The 22,332-nt window shown below is 55.6% G+C and overlaps 1 protein-coding gene across 3 annotated transcripts in view; it reads left to right on the forward strand.

The window, feature by feature from the left end:
- Nucleotides 1-22,332, forward strand: part of PLEKHA6 (pleckstrin homology domain containing A6) — a 139,478-nt gene that overhangs the window by 100,158 nt on the left and 16,988 nt on the right. Inside the window, exons 7-18 of one of the 3 annotated variants that reach the window (XM_064593957.1) lie at nt 584-656; nt 3,467-3,567; nt 6,971-7,173; nt 9,088-9,573; nt 10,814-11,336; nt 11,836-11,922; nt 12,976-13,029; nt 17,060-17,140; nt 18,062-18,130; nt 19,428-19,508; nt 19,722-19,871; nt 20,922-21,017. In XM_064593957.1, coding sequence (XP_064450027.1) covers nt 584-656; nt 3,467-3,567; nt 6,971-7,173; nt 9,088-9,573; nt 10,814-11,336; nt 11,836-11,922; nt 12,976-13,029; nt 17,060-17,140; nt 18,062-18,130; nt 19,428-19,508; nt 19,722-19,871; nt 20,922-21,017 — 2,004 coding nt within the window. The remainder of the gene's footprint in view (nt 1-583; nt 657-3,466; nt 3,568-6,970; nt 7,174-9,087; nt 9,574-10,813; nt 11,337-11,835; nt 11,923-12,975; nt 13,030-17,059; nt 17,141-18,061; nt 18,131-19,427; nt 19,509-19,721; nt 19,872-20,921; nt 21,018-22,332) is intronic. The other 2 variants (XM_064593959.1, XM_064593958.1) reach the window with 2 other exon arrangements.

Raw genomic sequence — 22,332 nt, forward strand, 5'->3', positions numbered from 1 at the left:
TTGGTATGTCCTCCCGTGACCTATTTTTGGTATATCTCTGTGAATGAATCTCCTAATTTTATGAAGACTCAGAGAAGTTGAATATCTTCCCAAAGTCACACAGAAAAAATAGTGTCACATTTGGGAACCCAGTCAGGTCTCCTAATGGGCAGATGGAATGACAGAAAGATGCTGGGTCGCTAACCCCATCAGAGCAACCCACTGGCTCGTTCTCAGGAGGTCCCTCTTGCTGTGAAGGAAGGGGGGTGTCCTTAGTCCCGGGGTCCACTAAGTCTTCCCAGTTTGACCTCACCACCCTCCCTGCCCACCCTCTGCCCACTCATCCTGGCTCACCTCTCACCCCTTTTATCTTCCCTGGGAGAGACACTGAGGCCTGGGATGACAGAACTGGAAGGTGACAGACAATAATCTAATGTCACTTTCCTGCCTCTGAGGTCCCCAGGGGGTTGGCTGCGACTTACTGGCTGCAGAGCTGCGACCAGAGGCAGGATGGCCTTGAAATTAGTGCCACGCTCCTTCCCCTGCATCCTCCCTCCCATGCGCAGCTCACAGTCCCTCCCCTCTGTGCCCACGTGTCCCGCAGGCCAGCTCCGGGGTTAAGCAATGGAACAAGCGCTGGTTCGTCCTGGTGGATCGCTGTCTCTTCTACTACAAAGGTGAGCTTGCCTCTTCTCCTGGGGCTGGCCGAGGCCGCGGGAAGGCAGGGCCCACCGCTCTTTCTCATTCTGCCATACCACCGGGCTCTGCTTCGGGTGGACGTTGGTTGGTGGACATTGGTGGGGGTGGGGGTGCAAATCTGCCCCATAGCCTCGGGCACCCGTGGGGTGTGACAGTGGGATAAAGACAGAGCCCGCTTGCTCACGTGGTCACTCACTTCACATTCAACAGTGTTTACGGTGCGCCCTCCAGGTTTCAGGCAGAGTTCTGGGTGCTGCTGGGGGACACGGTGGGCAAAGTGAAGTCCTGGGGTGGGGGATGGGCCAGGAGGAGGAGGAAGAGGAGGAAGAGGAGGAAGGCCCCTAGTCACTACTAGCAGCTGCCCTTCCAGTCGGAGCTTGTGTGTTGATCTGCCTCCCCCTGGAGTGTCCGAGCCGATTCTACGAAGGCAGAAATCTTGGTTTCGTTCACGGCGGTAGTCCCAGCGCCTAAAACGGCGCGTGGCACAGAGTAGGTGCTCAATCAGTGTCGAGTAAGTGAATATCCCCAGCTTCCACCATCTGTGCGCTCCCCAACACTCACTCCCAAGCCGCTCAACAAAAAGAGAGAGAGAGAGAGAGACCTAATAACTTTGGTGAGGCAGCCTCTGGGAAGTTATTTTTAAAATAAATGTACAGCCGTGTTGTGTCAGGCAGGTCCTGAGGGAGCTAGTGAGGCTTGAGGACAGGGCCCCTGTCACGCTGCTGTGGGGCCACAGGAAGAGAAGGGTAAAATGGTTCTGCGGCAGGAGAGGCTGATTCCTTTCCTCCAGGCCCTGGGAATGGCAGGGCCCTGACTTCCCTGGGCCTCCTGGGAGCAGTTCAGTGAATCATTAACTTCCACAAACAAAGGTTATACCTAGTGACCCCTCCAGAGTACTGCTGTCCCTGTGCCCTGAGTCGCTGCCACCTGGGCCCCAAAAAGAGAAATCAGGAAGGGGCTGCAGGGACAGGGTCCAGCCACAGAAAAAACCCCAAGACTGGGGGAGAAGAATCTGCCCGGGGCGTGGCCCCTGGTGCTGGGCCTCTGGGACCCAGGGCTGGCTGGAGCCAGAGTCTGAACGAAGCTGAAGGAAAGCCAGGATCTCCGCAGAGGAGAGACTGTGGGACTGGCCGGAGGGGAGAAACTGAAAAGTTGTGAACTCAGAGGGCACTGTGATGAGGGCCACCATCCACTGAGAGATGCTCTCAAGTGCCCCTGTAAACACTGGCCCGGACACTGCCAGGCAGAAGGCCATTGCCTCTAGAGGTTGGCAACCTCCGCTTTCCTGAAGAAGCCCTGGGTCCCCAGCCCCGGGCTCCTCCTGATCCTTTGGCTTCACCCTTCCTCTGGGTGCCATGCTGACTCTGCAGAGGAAGCTGGACCTTAAGCCAAGTATCTTGTGTGAGTGATGACGAAGCAAAGAAGGGGAGCTCATGACTCTATAATCCCCGAGACTCCTTCTGACACCTAATGGAGGGTTTTCCAGGGTTTCTAGCCTCGGGAACAAAGAGCTATCCCAGGGAAGTGGGGAGTTGCCCCCCTACCTGTTCCACAGAACACCCCCACCTTTTGAGGCTCCTGCCGACAGCTGGGGGACCGACCAGCTCATCCATCAGGCTCCTTTGGAGATCCAGGATGGATTACTTAGAAGCCTGGTTGTTAGCCTGATGCAGGGACCAGAGGGCCAAGGGGTTTTGCAGATGCGTGTCTGCCTGTGGAGACACGGGGCCATAAAGGGGAAGACCGACACCTGTCAGGAGAGGACAGAGCAAGCTGCTGGGTGCCTGGGAGAACCTTAGAAACAGTTACCCAGAAGAGCCAGAGCCGAAGATGGGACTGCTCTGCCATGCCCAATCCCATTATTATCCCATTACATGTATCCCCGCTGGAATTGTCTTGCTTGGGGAGGCTCTATAGATAGGAGAGTGGTTAAGAATGCTTGCTTGGGGGCGCCTGGGTGGCTCAGTTGGTTAAGCGACTGCCTTCGGCTCAGGTCATGATCCTGGAGTCCCTGGATCGAGTCCCTGGATCGAGTCCCGCATCGGGCTCCCTGCTCGGCAGGGAGTCTGCTTCTCCCTCTGACCCTCCCCCCTCTCATGTGCTCTCTCTCTCTCATTCTCTCTCTTAAATAAATAAATAAAATCTTTAAAAAAAAAAAAAAGAATGCTTGCTTGGGGGGGGCGCCTGCCTGGCTTAGCATGAGACTCTTGATCTTGGGGTTGTGAGTTTGAGCCCCACGGTGGGGGTAGAGTTTAAAAAAAAAATGCTTGCTTGGGAGTCAGACTTCTTGGGTCCAAAGACCAATCCACCACTCTCTACTTCAGTAGCGTTGGACAAATTACTTAACCTCTCTGTGTCTCCACCTCCTTACCCATAAAATGGGGTAATCGCAGTACCTATTCATTGGATCGTGGGTAGGGTTAAATCCATTAAGTCATTTAACTTAGAACAGTACCTGATGAATAGCAAACCCTCCATCACATTAGCTGTTCCTTATTTGTCTACCTGCATCCCAGAAGGTAAGCTCCCTGAGGGTGGGTGGCACTTCTCTCCCATCTGCCTCTACAGTCCCAGCATCTAGAACAGTGTCTGCAGGGAGTGTGCCTCTCCGTGTTGTGCAGAGCACAGCCTGTGTGCTGGAGGGTGGTGGCCCTCGGGGCCTGACCAGTGGTAGATGAGCCACATGGGCATATTGCTGTTCATCACTGTAGGGCTGATAGACTCCACCCCTCTCTGTGCACACGCACTCAGCAGGCATGCGCATCTCACCTGTGCCTCTACCCAACAGATGAGAAGGAGGAGAGCATCCTGGGCAGCATCCCCCTCCTGAGCTTCCGGGTGGCCGCAGTGCAGCCGTCGGACAACATCAGCCGAAAACACACCTTTAAGGTCAGTTGGCCCTTCCTCTCCCAGGTCAGGTGTGGAAGGGAGGCCTGCTCTTCTAGAGCATGAAGGAGTGGAGAAGGGTCCTGAGCCACCTCCCCAAGGAGTGCCCAGTGGTGGTGGAGGGAGGGAGAAGGCAGTGGCCACTGGAGTCAGTCCCGGCTCTATCGAGACCACCTCCTCTTATCTTGGGAGTCAGCCGGGTGGTTCTCCTCAGGTTGGGCTGGGAGAGATGGGCCTCAGTGGTACCCCAGTTTTTCCTGGGGGGAGAAGTACGTCCTGAACCCATGAGCTCTCCGTCCAGTGGCCTGACAGCAGAGGCAGGGGCTGTGGGCTGATGGGGTTCTGACAACCCTTCTAGAAAGCAGTCCTCCCTACATTGGGCCCAGGGAACTAGACCCCCAGTCAAACCTACTCAAATTTCAATCTCTAGAGAAAATTAGGAGTTGAGTTTGATTACAGTCGAGAAAGACGGACTTCACGCAGACCACAGTTTGGGAGAACAGGAGCACGGGAAGATGGGCCTCACACGCCTGCTCAGTGTCCGCCCCCCCTTGGAACCCCCCGGGGAATCCACCCATCAAAGATGTACTTGCAACTGGCTCATTGCAAGCTGGTGTTTTTCTACGTTTAAAAATTCATGACCCATTAAAAACAATAAAATCCCATGCCCTTTTTGTATTTTATGATGCCAAGACCAGAGGCTTCTTTTTATTTCCAAATAGAAAATGATATACCGGCTGTGCATTTTCTCAGCACAATGTAGCCCTCCCTTCCCCTAGTTGAGAATGGCTGTCCAGGTCCCTGAAAATCAAAAGGTGTTGGATGATGATAGGAACTGCAGGTAACGCCAGATCAGTATCTGAGCCTGTGGGACCTCAGAGACTCTGCCTCTTCCTGTCCTTCAGACTCTGGTCACCTGACCGTGGAAAAGAGTGGGGGTGGGGGGGTGGGGGGGCAGGATACACAGGTGCTGCTCTGGGGAACAAGGAGGGGCTTCTTTGGCACATAATTAGTTCCTAGCCTCCTAGGGTCCTGTCTGCCAGAGGTGTGAACAGAATGAACAATTAATAAAACTCTAGCTCTAGGGAGCCGGGTTCTAGCTGGGGAAGTAGAAACAGGTTGTTTAACCAACAACAGAGAGTCCTACCGTACACATTCTCGCCCACACCGCCACACAGCCTGTCTCACCCTCTAGACCTGTGCACAGACACATCCACACTCCAGCTCGGAGCTGGGCCAGCAGCAGGCATTCGGGGAGCATCCCGAGTGACTGACACACACACACAAAGACACAGACACAGACACACACGCAGACACACACACACACACACACCCGCCGTCAGCCCCAGCTCTCTGCGCCCCGCTGCCCCTCTCCTCCTTCCCAAGGAGCGCACTGCCTCTTTAAAACCCAACGCTGAGGGCTGTGCTCAGTGGCCCACAAAGGGTTCCGATTGTGGCTATTCAGTGACCCTTCCCCAGGGAAGGGAGGGGAGCAGAGACAGATGGGAGGCTTGTCCTGTTACGGCCACCAAGTGAAACTCTTGGATGGCTAATAATGAGCTGGGCACTAGTCCTGCCCAGCCTGCTGCTGAGTGCCTTAACCTCTTCCTAACCCAGCCGCATGGGGGCTCAGTGGACTTCACCGCACTGGGGTACCTCCCTCGGTCTGTGGCCCACCTCCATGGTGCCAGCCCGGTGTCCCCTCCGGCTGCCCGTCAACCGCCCTGTTTATCCCCAGCCCCTCCCCCTTCCTCTGTTGCAAGCAGTATGCTCCTGTGCCTTTGCTCTCCCCTTGTCTCCCTGTGGGCATGTTTTGTCCTCTAGCTTGACCGTGGGCTCTTCAAGTGCAGAGAGCATGTCTGTTTCGCTGTGATTGGTGCCCAGAGCAGAGCTCTGCATGCACAGGGTGCTCACTAGCAAATTATTTCACTTGCTGCCCACTCCTACCAGCGCCACGTCACACCCACCAGTCCCGCCTGTCTCCCTCTTCTCTACAACAACCTGTGTCCTCCACACTGGAGAGCTCGCCAGGTCCCCTGCTCTCCGTATCCAGGTGGCTCCTTACAGCTTTGCTGGCTGGAAGCACCTCCCTGCCTCTGCCCACAAGCTGGGCCCCCTGCTGGAGGGTGGGAATGGGCAGCATCCAGAGGAAGTAGGACAGGTCACTGGGTAATGACTCCCGTCAGAGAGGAATCGTGTGCCGGGCAACGGTGGTACAGAGGGTGAAGGTCCAGCCAGGGAAGCATTTGGAGGGTGTGGACTTGACACTGCTCCTTCCGAGAGCCCTGGGGCTTGGTCTTCTCTCCTTCCAAGCCTGAGACACCCATGATTTCACACTCAAGGGACCAAAGAGAGGTTCACATCTGAGACTATTAATCACTTGGATTTCTTAGGTTGAGTGGGGTAAACCAGGCTACCTGCTTTTTCTGCGAGATTGAAGGTCTCACCTGGGGAGTATGCTGAGGTCCCAGAAAGAATTCAGCTCTGGAGCATTTTTCCCTTGTGTCCTAAGAACTTTGACCTTCACCAGGAAGATCCCTCCCCATTAGACAGATGCATCCCTTCAGGCCAGAACAAAAACCCAAGTCATATGCAGCTGCAGAGCTTGTTGGGAACAGAGCTAGAATCAGCACTGGGATGCCCTGAATCCTCTCCGCCAACAGCCCCAGTTGCCTTGGGGCAAGCTCTGCACTCCCCACCCTTGGCGGGCCATCCTGGGCATCACTATGTGCTGTCGTCCCCATGGCTGCAATAGCGAGTAGAAGGAGATAATCTAAATAGCCTCCCAATTCCCTCTGCTCCTCAATATTCCTGCCACGTCATCTTCTGTCTCTCCCTCTGGTGTCTGGTTGACCTGTTCTCTGCTTCTCCTCCTTCTGACTGCGTGAGGACCCCTCCTCTGGACAGGAGCTCCCTTCTGGGTTCCCGCCTGCCGCGCCTGCTCGCGGCCGCCAACTAGGTAGCGTGCTCTAACTGGCAGTGCATGCCCCTTGCATGCGCAGGGAGGTGGAGGCCTGGCTGTCTCTCTGTACCAGCTCCTCAGAGGCCAAGCTGGGGCCAGGACTGGCATGGGCCTGGGGGCGGGGTGGGGAGACATCTCTCCCAGACATCAGATAATAATTGCCCTTCAAATCAAAGTTGGAATTCGATGGGAGAGTGGGCGTGGTAATTGTCCTTCCTGTTTATAATCACCTTAGGTGGGGCAGGTAAGCTTCCCTGGCTCCTGGGCCGCTGGGTGGTATGCAGAGAGCTAGCCCATATGCCCCAGCTAGAACACTTGGCATAGCGGGGGGCTATCCTCCTCACCTTGCTCCTGAGCTGCAGGGGGTGGGGGGAAGAGCTACAGACCAAGGAAATGGCCTGCCTGACCACCTGTTCTGTGGATGTGGCTGTCTTCTCCCTACAGGTGACTACGTGCTGGGTGGATGAGGCCGGGGCCAGTTCCACGAACTGCCTCTCCCCACAGGCCGAGCACGCCGGGGTCCGCACATACTTCTTCAGTGCCGAGAGCCCCGAGGAGCAGGAGGCCTGGATCCAGGCCATGGGGGAGGCTGCCCGAGTACAGATCCCCCCAGCCCAGAAGTCAGTGCCCCAAGCTGTGCGTCACAGGTGAGTTCCAGGGCACTGGGCATGGGCGTGGTGAATGCCAAAGAAAGAGGAGTGAGGAAGCACCCCACTCTATGACCTCCTGAGCCCAGTGCTGGCTCGAACCTCTGAGGACATGTGAACCACTCCTTGCCTCCCAGCAGGGTGCCTGGCTAAGTGATTTCGAGGCCTGGGGTCTCTCTTCCCCTGATTGAGTCTACCTCTTCTCTCTGGGCTGGTAGAGGCCAAGAGAGAAGTCAGGTTCCCTCGGGGCCTGGCCAGGAGCCAAAGACCAGGGTCATTCACTCGTTTATTCTTGGCTGTGCACATTAAACCCATGACTTCTGGAGGAGGGTGGACTCGGGTTCGAATCCCCACTTAGCCCCTTGCCCACACTGTGACATCAGTGTGAGTTACTTAACCTCTCTCAACCTGAATTTCCTCTCCTCGAAGACAGCAGTTAGAATCCTCCCTCACAGGGTGGCTGTGAAATCTGGATGTGCAGGGAGCACTCAGCCCATGTTGGCCCCATCCCCGTCCCCACCCGCTGCCCCCTGCAGCCTCGGGGCCTGTCTTTACTCAGTATGTGGAGTCCTGAGGTAGATGTTAACAGGGATCCAAAAGGAGGAGGTTTTACAGTATAGATAGACTCCAAGTCTATTTTAGTGTCTTAGAAGTGTTTAACACAGGGAATGTCGCAACAAGGATGCTTGAATATGTTGGGTTTGGGAAGCCACAGGGAAAACATAGTCACTCCATCTTCACATCAGCGGAGGGGCGTACTTCCAGAAGTTCACTCATTCAGTTCGTAAATATTTACTGTAAGTAGATATGTGTCAGGCACCAGATCGGATGCTAGGGAAACAAGGGAAGACAAGTCTACACGCTTCTGCCTCGTGGAGCTTACATTCTGACAGAGTCAGTCCTGGAAGAAGCTTGTTCTGGAGACGGGAACTAGCATGTTTCTGTGCCGAGGATGTTTGAGGCAACAGCTTTGGTGCCTGGCGCCTGCCACGTTTAAGCTCACGGTCCTGCGAGGGGAGAGACTGGTACACCCATCCTGCCAACAAGGAGCCCAAGGCTCGCTGAAGTTAAGGAACTTATACAGGACACAGGACTGACCTGTAACAAGCTTCTGTAGCCGAAACATCAAGGACAGTCACCATTATGGAGATTTGGTAGGGCGTGTATGGAGCTTTCGGGGCTGGAGTGGAGACAGACTGCTGGGGAGACCAAGTCTGGGGGAGGTCAGTGGCTGGATTCAATGCAGGTCAGCAGAAGGGAGCAGAGAGTGACCCATGGAGATGACCTGGAGGGTAAAACGAGCAAACTGTGCATAGGCAAGATTGGACTATGTTTTATAGTGATTGTCCAAGCTGGAGCAAGAAAGCAAAATGGGGGGATTGGGGCGCCTGGGTGGCTCAGTTAAGTGTCTGCCTTCAGCTTGGGTCATGATCCCAGGCTTCTGGGATCGAGCCCTACATCGGGCTCCCTGCTCAGCAGGAAGCCTGCTTCTCCCTCTCCCACTCCCTCTGCTTGTGTTCCCTCTCTCACTGTGTCGCTCTCTGTCAAATACATAAATAAAATCTTGAAAAAAGGGGGGGGGGCGCCTGGGTAGCTCAGTCATTGAGCGTCGGCCTTCAGCTCAGGTCATGATCCTGGGGTCCTGGGATCGAGCCCTGCATCGGGCACCCTGCTTGGTGGGGAGCTTGCTTCTCCCTCTCCCGCTCCCCCCGCTTGTGTTCCCTCTGTCGCTGTGTCTCTCTCTGTCAAATAAATAAAATCTTAAAAAAAGGGGGGGGGAATTTAGGAAACAAAATTGCAATTCACTGACTCCCATTTCCATTGCTACCTTCCTGCCCACCGTTCTCCACTCCTTTTTCCTTCCCAGTCTAGAGCTGGGCAGGGGTCACTTACAACATCTCCCTTGGTGTCCAGCAGCCACGAGAAACCAGACTCCGAGAACATCCCACCTAGTAAACACCACCACCAGCCATCCCACAACAGCCTCCCCAAGCCTGAGCCCGAGGCCAAGACTCGAGGGGAGGGTGACGGCCGGGGCTGCGAGAAGGCCGAGAGGAAACCCGAGAGGCCCGAAGTCAAGAGCGAGCCTCTGGTGAAAGCCAATGGCATCCAAGCCGGACCGGAACCAGCCTCAGAGCCTGGCAGCCCATACCCCGAGGGCCCGAGGGTCCCAGGGGGAGGGGATCGGCCCGCCCAGCCCAACGGCTGGCAGTATAGCTCCCCGAGCCGACCAGGGAGCACAGCTTTCCCACCTCAGGACTCAGAGAGTGGGGGACACCAGCGGAGCTTCCCCCCGCGTGCCGACCCCGACAAAATTGCCCAGCGCAAGAGCTCCATGAACCAGCTTCAGCAATGGGTGAACCTGCGCCGAGGGGTGCCCCCACCCGACGACCTTCGCAGGTGAGTCCTGGTGGGGCGCCGGCGTGGAGCTGGGGTGGTGTTAGGGCTGGGCCTGGGGAGGGGGGCACGTAACATGTGTAGCATCCCCTGCCGGAAATCTTCTGGAAGCCAGGCTGAGTTGGGACACCAGGAAGACCCTCCAGCCCAGGGTTCCCAGCTTGTCCAAATCCTGTACTGCCCCGCGGCTCCAGCTGTGGAGTGTGACCCCTGCCTGGCTCCTGCCCCGTCTACTTTCTTCAGAGACAAGACCAGAGCACCCAGCGCCTCTCGGCGAGGATGCGGGGTGCCCGGGAGGCGTGCAGGCACTCGGAGGGAGGGGCCTTCGAGTTGTGCCAGTCAGAGAGCCATCCGTGCGTCTGGCCCTCTTACAGCACCCTCGGTGCCATCCGGTGTCTCTGCCACCACGAGCCTCACTGGCCACCAAGCCAACTCACCCCAGTTTTGAACGGCTCTAATTGTTTGCAAGTCTTTATATGCAGCTTAAGAAAAGGAAAAGAAACAGAATGTTGCCATAACTAGACCAATTTATTCCTTTGTCCAGTGATTGACTTTCAAACACCGGAAGACATTTTTTGGGCCCGGAGCATGCATCAGAGCAAGTGGGGCTACGGCCCCTTCCCTGCGGGGGTGGGCAGCTCCCCGGAGCGCAGGTTCCTGCCACAGGAAGGCTGCTCACATGCTCACCACTGCCGCCCTGGTGCCTGGGACGTCTGGCCTGCCCCAGGGCGAGCGCCTCACTTGGGATGAGTCCCAGGAACCTACTGGTCCCGTCCTTGATGGATGGGAAACTGCTCTTTTGTCCCTCTTCTGTCACCCTCCCCAGTGCCCAGTACGCTCACGTTCTTTCTGCTCTTTCTGCCGTTCACCTCTCTGGAAAGGATCTGATACATGGGTTCATGGTGGGATAGAAATAGCTAATAAGGCTTAAAGTTTCTCCCCAGGGCTACTTCATTTTAAAAAGACAAAGATGGAAGCTCTGAATGTGAAATTTCCAGCCTCGGGTGGCTGGTTGAGGGAGGAAGCTATGGGGGAGCTTTCCCTGCACCCCCGGAAGCAAGGCTCAGCGCCCAGGCAGTGGCTGCCTCCGTGGGCTCCCACAGTCGGCCTGGGGCACCGTTCACCTGGGCTCACCCTGCTCTAGGCTGGAGGACCTGGAGGTGGGGCTGGGGCACAGCGGTGGGGTGGGTGGGGTTGCGCTCATTTTGTCTGGCTTCCTTACAATGTCCTCTCTCTCTCCCAGTCCCTCTAGGTTCTACCCCGTGTCCCGCAGGGTCCCTGAGTATTACAGCCCCTACTCCTCCCAGTACCCCGATGATTACCACTACTACCCACCAGGGGTGCGGCCGGACAGCATCTGCTCGATGCCAGCCTACGATCGGATCAGCCCACCCTGGGCGCTGGAGGACAAGCGCCACTCGTTCCGCAATGGAGGCGGCCCTGCCTTCCAGCTGCGGGAGTGGAAGGAGCCCCCGGGCTACGGGCGGCAGGATGGCACCGTCTGGCTCCCCGGCCCCTCCCCCTCCCGGCAGCCAGTCTATTACGATGAGCTGGATGCCACCTCCAGCTCCCTGCGCCGCCTGTCCTTGCAGCCCCGCTCCCACTCTGTGCCACGCTCGCCCAGCCAGGGCTCCTACAGCCGTGCCCGCATTTACTCCCCCGTCCGCTCACCCAGTGCCCGCTTTGAGCGCCTGCCACCTCGCAGCGAGGACATCTATGCTGACCCTGCTGCCTATGTGGTGAGGCGGTCCATCAGCTCCCCCAAGGTGAGCCACCAGCCTGCCCTTCCTTCCTCATGCCCTGAGACCCCCCAAGAAGCCTACCACCATCTGCAGAGGAGAGGTGGAGGGGGGGGGGGCATCTGGGACTCGGGGTCACTGTGTCCCCCAGGGACACACACTGTGTGTTGGCAGGAGCCACGATGATGCGCGGGGGAGCTTCTGGCCCTGCGGGTCTGTCCGTGGGAGAGCTGCTTTGGGGCATTTGCTTTGACCCCTGAGGAGGAACATTGCTGTTGGTGCCCATCCCCAGGTCATGCCAGGAACCCTAATCCTGTGTTTGAGGGCAGAGAGGGTTCTGTCTTTTCACATCTTGAGGACAAGACAGGTCAATGCAAGGATACTGCAGTGAATAAATGCTGTCCATTTTCATTTGGCATCTGCTCTGGGACAGGACACAAACATCCCTAACCTTGAGCTTCAGTTGGTGGGGAAGTCTGTGTCCCAGCCGGAACCCCTCACCTCTCCAATTCCCTTTCTCTTCCAGTATGATTACCTGGGAGACAGGCGGCCAGTCCCTGCAGGACTGTTCCCCTACAACTACCCACCATCCCCCACGGTCCACGATAAGATGGTACGTCCTCTCCTCCCATCCACTCCCCACAGAACCTCTCCTTCCAGGGCGGGGCCAAACTAGGGCAGCCACAGGGATGCTCTGTGCCTGGTGCCTGGCCCTCCTGGTTTTTAGCAGCCTCTGGATACTCCTCCCTCCCGGCCACGACTCTGATCCCAGTGCAGAGTGTGACGCCAGTTACCCCATCTCTGGGACACAAGGTAGAGGAGCAGGGACAAGATCTGGAGGCGTGTGATGTCCTGATTCTCTCGACCCCGCAACAACCTCCTGTCCAGCATGCAGAGGGGCCCCCATCCAGGGCCCAATGAGTGTCCGATAACAGGCATTTTCTCCAAGTCTGTCCTTGCCTGGAGTGCTACTTTTGAGGAAAGAGACAAGTAGTGAGATTAAGGAAGAAAATAATTTCCATATTACGCCTTTTCCTTCTTTTCTCCCTGCTTTCTACTTGTCTCTTCTGGGAATTTGTTCTCCAGAGAATTTTTGTCTCCCTCCCGCCCAGAACTGGATGCAGATGCTCCACCTGGGATGGGGGCGGGTACACTGGAACCAACAGGCCGAGTCCTTGTCCCCAAAAGCCTGTTGCTGACACCTTCCCTGCATAGCCCTGGGAGGCCAGGGTGGAGGAGCCTCTACAGGCATGGAGGGTGCCCCTCCCCTCCTTCCCCTTGATCCTTCTCTGTCCAAGCTCTAGCCCTGATACACAGCTCAGCACCCATCTAGGAACAATGGATTCTTCCCGAAAACTCAGGAGCTGCTAGGGAGGGCCGACTAGATTGTTTCAGGGTTCTTCCCTCTCCCAGGGGAGGGCCAGGCGGACCAGGAGCCCTGGAGTTGGGGCCCCAGTGAGTCCCTCCTCTCGCTCGGTATCCGGTATCCGGTAGACAACTTGGTGCCTGCCCTCAGTCTCATCCCTGCCCTTCCCTAGAACTCTTCAAGGGCCGACAGAGGGCTCTCTTTGACCTTGCCCCCCAGCTAACTCTTAACTGCTTTGCTTCCTTTTTATTGTTTTCTGTTGTCTTGTTCCTGTTTGTGTTGCCGTTGGGCTCCGGGTAGGATGAACTTTTAGACCTTCAGTTGCAAAGAAACCTAGAGTATTTGGATCAGCAGGTAGGCAGAGCTGGTGCCCCCTCGCCATCCCCCTGCCCCGCCCCCCCCCCCCCCCCCCGTCTGTCTCCCTGCTCCTCCCCACCTCCTCGCCCATCCATTTGACAACCTTTGTTGGCACCACCAGGACACAACAAAGTGGCTTATATTTTGGTTTGCGCATTCACACCCCTTCTCCTCAAAGCCCTTTAGGGCAGCTGGGAGTTTCCTGGGGACAGGAGAATAAGAAATGCCCACATGAATAATTAATGCCACCTCCTATTTGTTCAGGCCAGATGGAACTGGGGGGGCAGTGGTGGGCAGGCGGGAATTTGCATTTCTGCTGGAGAGCGCGGCAGGGGCGGTGGAAGGGGGAGGGGGTGAGCAGCCAGGCTCAGCCTAAAAATGCAAGGGACTCTGCGGCCTGAATCTGGGAAACTATCTATCCTAGTTCACAGGTTGTTGTTAAACTCCACAGTTCGTAAACTGAGGACTACAGACTTGCCCTAGGATGGCTTTTTAAAGTTATATTAGTTCCATATATTTGTTAGTTCCTCTGCCAAGTTCTTTTGCACACGGGGCTCGTGTTCTCCTCATGAATTCCGCATGGCAGACAGAGTGTTAGCAACCTCGTTTCATCTGGAAGAGGCCGTGAGTGTTCCCGTAGATGGAAGTGATTAGCTGCAGAGACCCGGCTCCAGGCTCTAATCATTGGCTACCTTGCCTTTTGAACCTGAGGGGTGTTGAGACACGCTTGAGGGTCAGGATGCTGGGCCTTGATATGAGCGCATACTCTTACCTAAGTCCAGATCTGCGCTACAAATCACAGGGGACCTGGGCATCCCCAGTGTGGCCCGGTGGAGCGGCCCGAGGTGGTGAAGTCATTATAGTAGGAGTCGTAGTAATAGTAGTAGGAATAGCGGCCACCACCATAACTGGGTGCTTTCTCTGTGCCTCATGCTGTTCTGAGTTCCTTATAGATCCTAAGGCATTTAATCTTTGTAACAACACTGCAGGGTGGGTACTGTTGTTATCCCCCTTTAGAACTGATAAAACTAAAGAAACAGAGAGGTTAAGTAACATGCCAAGGACGCACAGCCAGCAAATGGTGGAGCTTGGAATGTGACTCTGAGCTTTTGATCCAGTTTATGGCTGAGGAGATGTCTAATATACGAAGAAGCAGGAGTCAAACCTCATCAGGATGATTTTATGCTCTTAAAGTTGCAGAAGGAACATTAAACTTGAAATCAGAGGCTGTTGCTGAAACAGTTGGTGGTTCTAGACACAAGTCATTTGCCACATAACCTGTCGTCTCACGGGCCTCCGTGCCTCGGTGGGATCATCCTCATAGTAGGCCTTGGGCACTGGGAAGCCCTGATATCCACATTTTAATCAGCAGGGACAGCTCCCAGCCCTCACGAACCTTGCATTTTAGTTCCAGAAGCAGCATGTGGTGTCCACACCACGAGTATTCCAGCCCACATGGAGACGAGGCTCAGGATGCCAACCCAGACCGGCAGTGGGAAGTGCGGGCTCTCGCCTGCAGGAAGCAGGGTCTGCAGTGCCTGGAGCAGCGAGGAGCAGGGCTGAGTGGCCTCGGGGCTCCTGGGCAGGCTTTCCTCTCTGCAGCCCGTTTACAGTGCCTGGCTGTGCCAGGCTTCAGTGCCACTGCGGGGCCCCTCCTGGGGCTTCTGCCCTCATGGACAGGCTGGGCCCTTAGGCTGGGAGCTTCAGAAATAACCTTTCAGAGGACCTCCTCTAGATAAAGGATAATAATCTTAAAAGGGAGTTTTATCTGATAAGAGTCTAGGGGCGCCTGGGCAGCTCAGTCAGTTAAGCGTCCGACTCTTGATTTCAGCTCAGGTCTTGATCTTCAGGTCGTGAGTTCAAGCCCCATGTTGGGCTCCATGCTAGGCATGGAGCCTACTTTAAAAAAAAAAGGGGGGTCCAGAACGTGGAGTCAGACATTCTAGTCCAGCTCTGCCATTTACAATGGGTTTTTGTTGTGGTTTTTTTTTTTAACTTCAAAATGTTGCTTCATCTCTCTGGGCCTTTGTTTTCTCACTCATAAAATGGGCATTGTAGAACCTGCCTTTCCCACCTCCCAGATTTGCTGGAGGATCAAGTAAGAACGTGCGTGTCAGCACTGGGTCAGGCGGCGGTGAGGAGCGCTAACTGCTGCGATGATTATTTAATTCTTTTCCTTCTGACATTCAATTTAAAATATTAACTGAGCACTTTATGATGTATAAGGCACTGTGCTAGGTGCTTTCTCACAAAATTTGACATTTTGGACAGACAGAAGGTGACATAGAGGAATCCTAGAGGCAAAGCCCACGTGGGCCAGAAGATCCCCAAAGCCACAGTGTAAATGGGAGCAGACCAGGGTGAGAACATTCTGGCTTCCCTTCTTTAGTGCTTGAGATCCACCGGTTGGGCGAGCAGTGAGATCAATGCGTGTCCAGGCAAAACCTGGGCCTCTTTGCCCTCTCAGTGCCTGGTGTGTTAGCAGGTCCTAAACACACACGCACACACACGCACACACACCCAGAGGACGCAGGCATGGCTCACAGGCAGCAGACACACACACGTATACACACACCATATACAATCACACACACACCACCCATGCACACCCTGTGCACCATAAACATGACCTCATACACACAGGATTCCCAGAAGATAGGGACTGACTTGAGTTCAGATCCTTCCAGGAAATGGGGCTGATGTCCTGTTGACTGTGAACTATTTTATGAAGCCTCAACCTCCTACTACCACTGCTCTTTGGAAAGCCTTTTAAATGACACTTGATGCCATTGAAAAAAAATTCCAAATGGGCTAAAGAGGTAGAGAGATCAGATCCTGGGAAAGCCTTTCAAAATGCTATGGACCCTGCAGATGGAGATGGCTGGGTGCCACTTGCCCTGTCCCCAGCACACAGAAGCAAGGCCGCCTTTGGGTTGCCACCTAAACGGGTAAGAGGGAAAATACATGTGGGCCCAATGAAGCTGGGGGAGGTAAGAGCCAAAAATGTGAGGGCCTCCTGAACCGTGACCCCAGAAACTCTGCCCTAACGTGGCTCTGTCCCTTCCCTCACTCACCTCCTCTCCCCAAAAAGCTTTTCCCACACGACTTCCCTCTGTCTTCTGCTACCTTGTCCTGTAGGTCATGAGTTAAAGGGACATAGCCAAGGACACGCCCTAATGTTTTCACTCTTTGATGCCGTTAAACTGGAACCAGGGGGCGGAAATGATGGCGTCTCTAGTTGATTTGCTTGGCTTGTCTTCCCTCCCTCCCTCACCCCCTCTCCCCCCTCTCCCCTGCCCTTCTTCATCTCTCTCTTTCCCCCTCCGTGTTCCTAATGATTCTTGAAACACAAAGATTACATGTCAGAGAACAGTGTTCGAGTATCTGCTGTCCCTTTAACGCGGCTTGCTTGTTTTGGCCTCCTTATTTGCTCCCTAGCGTCATCCAAGATCGGCATGGATGCTACCAGCCCAGCTCTGGAAACCGTGTTTAGCAATCCTTTCTACTCTAGAGCCAAGAGGTGGGCCGGGGTCGGGGAGAGAGAGCTGTGCCTCTTTGTGAAGGCCCATCCAAAGAGCAGCCCCATGGTTTCTTTCTCAGCTGTTTGATTTAGTTCAAATTTGGGGAGAAGCATTTTCCTACCTGCCGGTGTGGTCTTTGACCAAAGCAGTGTGAGGAAAAGAGGTGGGGCAGGGAGTTGACCTTGGCCAGTGAGGATGAGACCTGCCGCACCTCTCAGGCACCCTGGGGAGAGTGTCACTGGGCAAGGGGTCTCTTCAGGGCCAGCGAGCAAGGGCACAGCAGCCCCCAGCCCCCCTTATGTGACCTTTCCTCGGGGGACCTTCAGTGCTGGTCCTGGGACGGAGCTCACAAGGGGTGAGCGACAGGTAAAGGCAAGCAGAGGGAGCTGGAGACCCCAGGACGAGCTGCCCTTTCCTGTTTCTGGGGAAGTGAGCCCAGGAGGGAAATGGGGAGATAGCTCCATGGGGGTCTGAGTTTGAATCGTCCGTTCCTTCCTCTGCTGCAGATGAGTGAGAGCGAGACTCTTATCAGTATGGTGAACCGCATGGTGGAGAGCTCCTCCCCCAGGGCCCAGATCTTCATGCAAGTAAGACCTCCGCCTGGCAGCATGGTCCCCATCAGCACCATCTCAGCTGCTTGTGCATGGTCTAGTCAAGCCATTTGGGCTGGGGTTTGCTCTGCCCTACCCACTCATCCACCAGGCCTCATCTGCTGGGCCCCGCCTCGTCCCGCTCCTCTAATTCCACTGTGTCTCCTCCATTCTTCATGTTCATGGGTGAATCCAAAGCCCATTTCTCAAACCATCAATATAACCAGCACCGACTCCCATACCATGCCAGCGATCGCAAATCTGCTTTCTCAAGTCCAGGACTTCTGTTTCATGTTGGGTATCTTCTTCACAAACATCTTCGGGGTTCAGGGCACAAGGGGTGTGATATGGAACCATCCGATGCCCCAGTGGTGTGGAATATGCTGTGGTCACCGGATGTAGCACCAAGGCTGGGCAGCATTTGCTGGACCCAGATGTACTCCTGGTTAAGCACACCCCCGCAACCCCGCCCCGTGACTGGTGTGCAATCTACCAAGATAATCATTCTCAGATGTTTTCGGGGCTCATTCCATTTTCCCATGTCTCATCCTCAGAAACAGCCATGGGTTAACTGCTGTTCTCAGGGTTGTTCCCAATAAGCCATCCGGGATCTCTACATCTCCGGAGTCCCTCTCCACAGGAGATCTAGAGGTTGGCGGGGAGAGAGGAGATCCTGAGTCAGAGCTGAGCAACATCACTGTCTCCAGAAATCAGCCTAAACAATAGGGAAGAACCTAGACGGGGCTACGCCAGGCTTCCCAGCCAGAGACAAAGAATTAGCTCGGGTTCCCGAAATGGAAGCTACCAGAGCTGATGGACCATGGTCCCTGACAAGAACGGAGCAAGGGCTGTCTGCTTTCCCATCCCCACGCTCCCTACCTGTCCCCTGCTGCTGTAACCAGCCTCGTGTTCCTGCAGGTCCCTCCGTACCCAGAAGTATTCCGGGACGGTCTCCACACCTACAAGTTAAACGAGCAAGACACAGATGTAAGAGCACCTCTCCTGCTCCCCTGTCCTCTCCAGTCCCTCCCGTTGTCGTCCTCATCTTCGCTCTCCTCCGCTGGGGCTTTTCCTCCGTTCATCTCTGTCCTTCTGGTGGCTCTTCATGCCTTTGACCCATGTCCTCTCTCAGCACAAAGACAACATTCTGCCTGCCCCTTCCTCATCCCCCTTCTTTTCTCGTTCTTCCCCCTTCCCCCCCGCACTGCCCCGTGCTGGCCGTGTGTGTTTCTCCACGGAGCCCTAGGCCCTCTTGTCTCCAGCAGTGGGATCTGCTCATTACAGGAACACGGACTTCGTTAGGAGGTGCATCGGCCAGGCTACGCTGTGCCCACGTTAGCAGTCGCCCCTAGGCCGCTAGAGAGAAGCACATGGCCCTGCCCCTGGCCTCAGGGAGCTCCAGGGTAGTGGGAGATGCCAGGTAGCAGCGGGTGACAGCATATGATTCCTGCGCCAAATGGGATGGACAGTGGGTTCTGCAGGAGGGCAGGACAGTGAGACCATGTGGGCCAGTGGGTCAGGGACAAAGCAGGTAACAGGTGAGTTGGGCCTGGAAGTTGAAAGGCCCAGAAGACAAGATGTGGCCAGTAGAAAAGAGTCAAGGGGGTATTTGAGGAATGGCATGAATAAAGGTGTGGATATTGGACAGGCTAAGTCTTTCCAGAAGAGAAGCGTGGCCTACCCTGCCTGCTCCCCATCATCACTGGTCTTGCCTGGGTAGTGGATCTGCCCAGTAGGCCTGGGAGAGTTTTCATCCAGGCAAGGGCCAGACCTCAGGAGGATCCCAGCGTCAGCCATCCTGAGACCCTGGGAGGAGGGGAGAACAGAGTCCTGTGAGCCTGGGGAACCAGTTTACATGGTTCACTGGTTTTCCTAAGACTGCTGGTTCAGGCACCCTGTGTACTCCCCCAGTCCATGCCCCTCTGGGAGGCCTGGGAGGCCAGGCCACATTATCTCCTCAACCCTTCTGGAATTGGAACCCCCAGGAGGAGGGGGATGCAGGAGCTTAACATTGAACTCCCCTCTACAGCTGACTCACTTCCTCAGAGAATAAGCACATCTCCCCTCCCAGTAGGTCCTTGGGGAGTCTCCTGAGGTGAAGACCATTTCCTGTTCCCAGGAGCCTCCAAGGTCAAGTTGAAGAAGGCTTAGGGTTCCTCTGCAGGGGAAAGGAGGCAGCATCCAGAGGCCAGGCCCTTCCGACCCATTTCCCAGGTCTCCATCAAACCATGTCCTTCACCCCCTTCTCTCTCCCTCCCTTCCCCCTACCCCCTCGGGCCCCCAGAAGCTGCTGGGCAAATTGTGTGAGCAGAACAAGGTGGTGAGGGAGCAGGACCGGCTGGTACAGCAGCTCCGAGCTGAGAAGGTGAGAGCCGGGGGGTGGCCTGGAGTTGGGGGCATGTGGGGAGGCTGGCTTGGACAGGTGTGGGGTGCTGTCTCCCCGCTAAGCTGCCAAAGCCTTGTCTTAAACTTCTGTCCTGCCCTTAACTGGAACTGCTGGGGCTCGGGCCCCTGCTGCTTAGAGTCCCAGAGAGGAATCATCAGGGCTGCTGATGGCCATTCCCCTGCCTTCTTTCAGGAGAGCCTGGAAAGTGCCTTGATGGGGACCCACCAGGAGCTGGAGATGTTTGGAAACCAGCCTGCCTACCCGGAGAAGCTGCTGCACAAGAAAGAGTCTCTACAGAACCAGCTCATCAATATCCGCGTGGAGCTGTCGCAGGCGACCACGGTACTGCTCTCCCCGCATCCCTGGTCCACACGTCAGCACCAGCACAGGAGGGCCTCCCCTCCCAGGCTGTGCTCACTCCTTCCCGACTCTCCTCGGTGGCCAAGAGCCTGCCCTTGGCCAGAAGGGGCAGAAACGAAAGACCTTAATAGTGCCTTGCTGGGGCGCCTGGGTGGCTCAGTTGGTTAAGCATCTGCCTTCTGCTCAGGTCATGATCCCAGGGTCCTGGGATCGAGCTCCGTGTCGGGGTCCCCGCTCAGCGGGGAATCTGTTTCTCTCTCTGACTCTCCCCCCTCTCGTGCTCTCTCTCTCTCACTCATTCTCTCTCAAATAAATAAAATCTTAAAAAAAAAAAAGAAAAAGTGGTGCCTTGCTGATAGGCAGCGAGCATGCCGGCCCACTCACTCCATAGAGTCTCCTGCAAGGAAACGGGCTTCTTTTTCCACAAACTGTTCCTGCCCTGGGATTCATTCAGGGCAGGGTGAGGTCGAGGGCTCCTGATCTCGTCGGCTGCTTTCACAGCTTTGCTGCTTTCCTCTGTCCTCTCCCCTGGAGAACCAGGACCCCCGCGCAGGGCTGCTGGCCCGGTCATTTGCCATGGGCACAGGGCAGACCCTGCAGGACCGACTGCCTGGACAGGAGTTCTGGGGTGCCGCAGCAAAAGGTCCGGAAAACATGGGCCAGAAGGGTGGAAGGTCTCTAACCCCCAGGGAGTGGACACCTCTGGGTTTCCTCTCTTTTTGCCCTCCACTTTGGGTTACCCAGTCTGAGGACACCAGGAGGGGGTGGGCATGGTATGATCCCCTTTTGGCATACCCCCACACCTGGAGCGGATTCTGGTTTCTCTATTTTCTGGCCTGCAGTCGGATGGGCCACTGTTGGGCTGTCATCAGAATGTCTCAACCCTGGGCCCTCTCCTCCGGTCCCTCTGTGCTCTCCTCTGAGCCCTGCCAGACCCCAGCTGCCCTTGCCCCGGGCCCTGTGGGGGGGCTGGGGAGGAAGGCTTTGGCAATGGCCACTTTCTCAGTAAAACACCCCCCCCCTCCATTGCAGGCCCTGACGAACAGCACCATAGAGTATGAGAGCCTTGAGTCAGAGGTGTCTGCCCTGCACGATGACCTCTGGGAGCAGCTCAATTTGGACGTCCAGGTGAAGAGGGGCCTGGGCAGGAGGGGGTCAGTGTGCCCCCCCTTCTCCTTTGGGCCAAAACAGACCAAAGTGGCTTCCTTTCTTGCTTTCGAGATCTCAGAGACTTGAGACAGGGAGTCGATCCTGAGACAAAAGACAAGGTTCACATCCACTTAAAATAGATGCTTTTGGGATAAAGACCATGTGGGATCTTTTTTAGTTCCAGCAGATCGTGAGGGAGGAGTAAAGCGGAAACACAAGTGCGCTAGGTTAGACAGAAGATACTTTATGACTGGAAGGCTTTAACACGTCGATACAGATACAGATGTAGATCTGGATGTAGATAGAGATCCACATGCGGGGGAGATGTGGGCATATGTGCAGCTGTCTCTCGTGACCTCCGAAGGAGTAGGCTGTGTGGGAGCCAGCCACTCAGGCCCTTTAAGATAGGAAAGAGGCTTCGCTCCCAGGACGGGTTAGAAACACTCTGCTTGGAGGCAGGAAGCTGCATGTATTGACCTTGGGGAGTTCCTGTTCTTTTCCTTCCTCGAGCTTCTCTACCCGGGCTCTGCCTCTTCTCTAGCTAGCTTTGCAAACTCTGTCTCTCTGATGCAGTTCGCGCCCCCGACTTCCCCTAGTTTCCTTCGGGTGACGGAACTCACCACCCCACACTGCAGCTGGTTAGGGAGGCGGAGGTGAAGGCCCTCCTGGTCCAGAGCACCCGAATGCTTGCATGTCCTGTGGGCAAGCCTGACTTTCAACATGAACATTTTAGGAGGTAGGAAAGCATCCTGGTCAAGGGCACCAGCTCTTGAGACAAATAAACCCAGGCTCAGATGGCGGTCACACTGCTTACTAACAGAGGGTCTTGGGCACAAGTCTCTTCATCTCCAAAGTTGGGACACCTGCGGCCGGTGCCGCACAGAGTTCTCCAGCAGCTGAAAGGAGTTAGTGTTTGCAGACCCCCTAGCGCCGTGCCTGGCACGTGGGGTGGAGGGGCATGGGGTGCTAAAGAAGTGGTAGCTATGATTTTTCAAAGAGTGCGAACTCTAACTGAATATAATTCATGAATACTTAGGCAGACATTGGGTGTCGGTATTACAAAAGGACCGTTGAGATGGAAAGAACACTAGTCAATTGGAAACCCTGGCCCTTGACAACAGGCTACCATCAAGGGTCCACCTAGAGGGGCATTTGCTCCAAGACCAGCCTGATCTCCCCGGGGAAGCTGAGGCTGCATGTTCACCTAAAGGGGCTCTTAACTGTGATGACGGGTCCCTCTCCTCTGGCAATTCCCAAGTTCCCTTTCGTAGAAGCTGAAGAGGAAGAGGCTTCC

Source organism: Mirounga angustirostris, unplaced genomic scaffold (genome assembly GCF_029215605.1).
Source record: "Mirounga angustirostris isolate CCGP_5_RB_7025 unplaced genomic scaffold, mMirAng1.0.hap1 SCAF_6, whole genome shotgun sequence".
Taxonomy (NCBI): Eukaryota; Metazoa; Chordata; class Mammalia; order Carnivora; family Phocidae; genus Mirounga; species Mirounga angustirostris.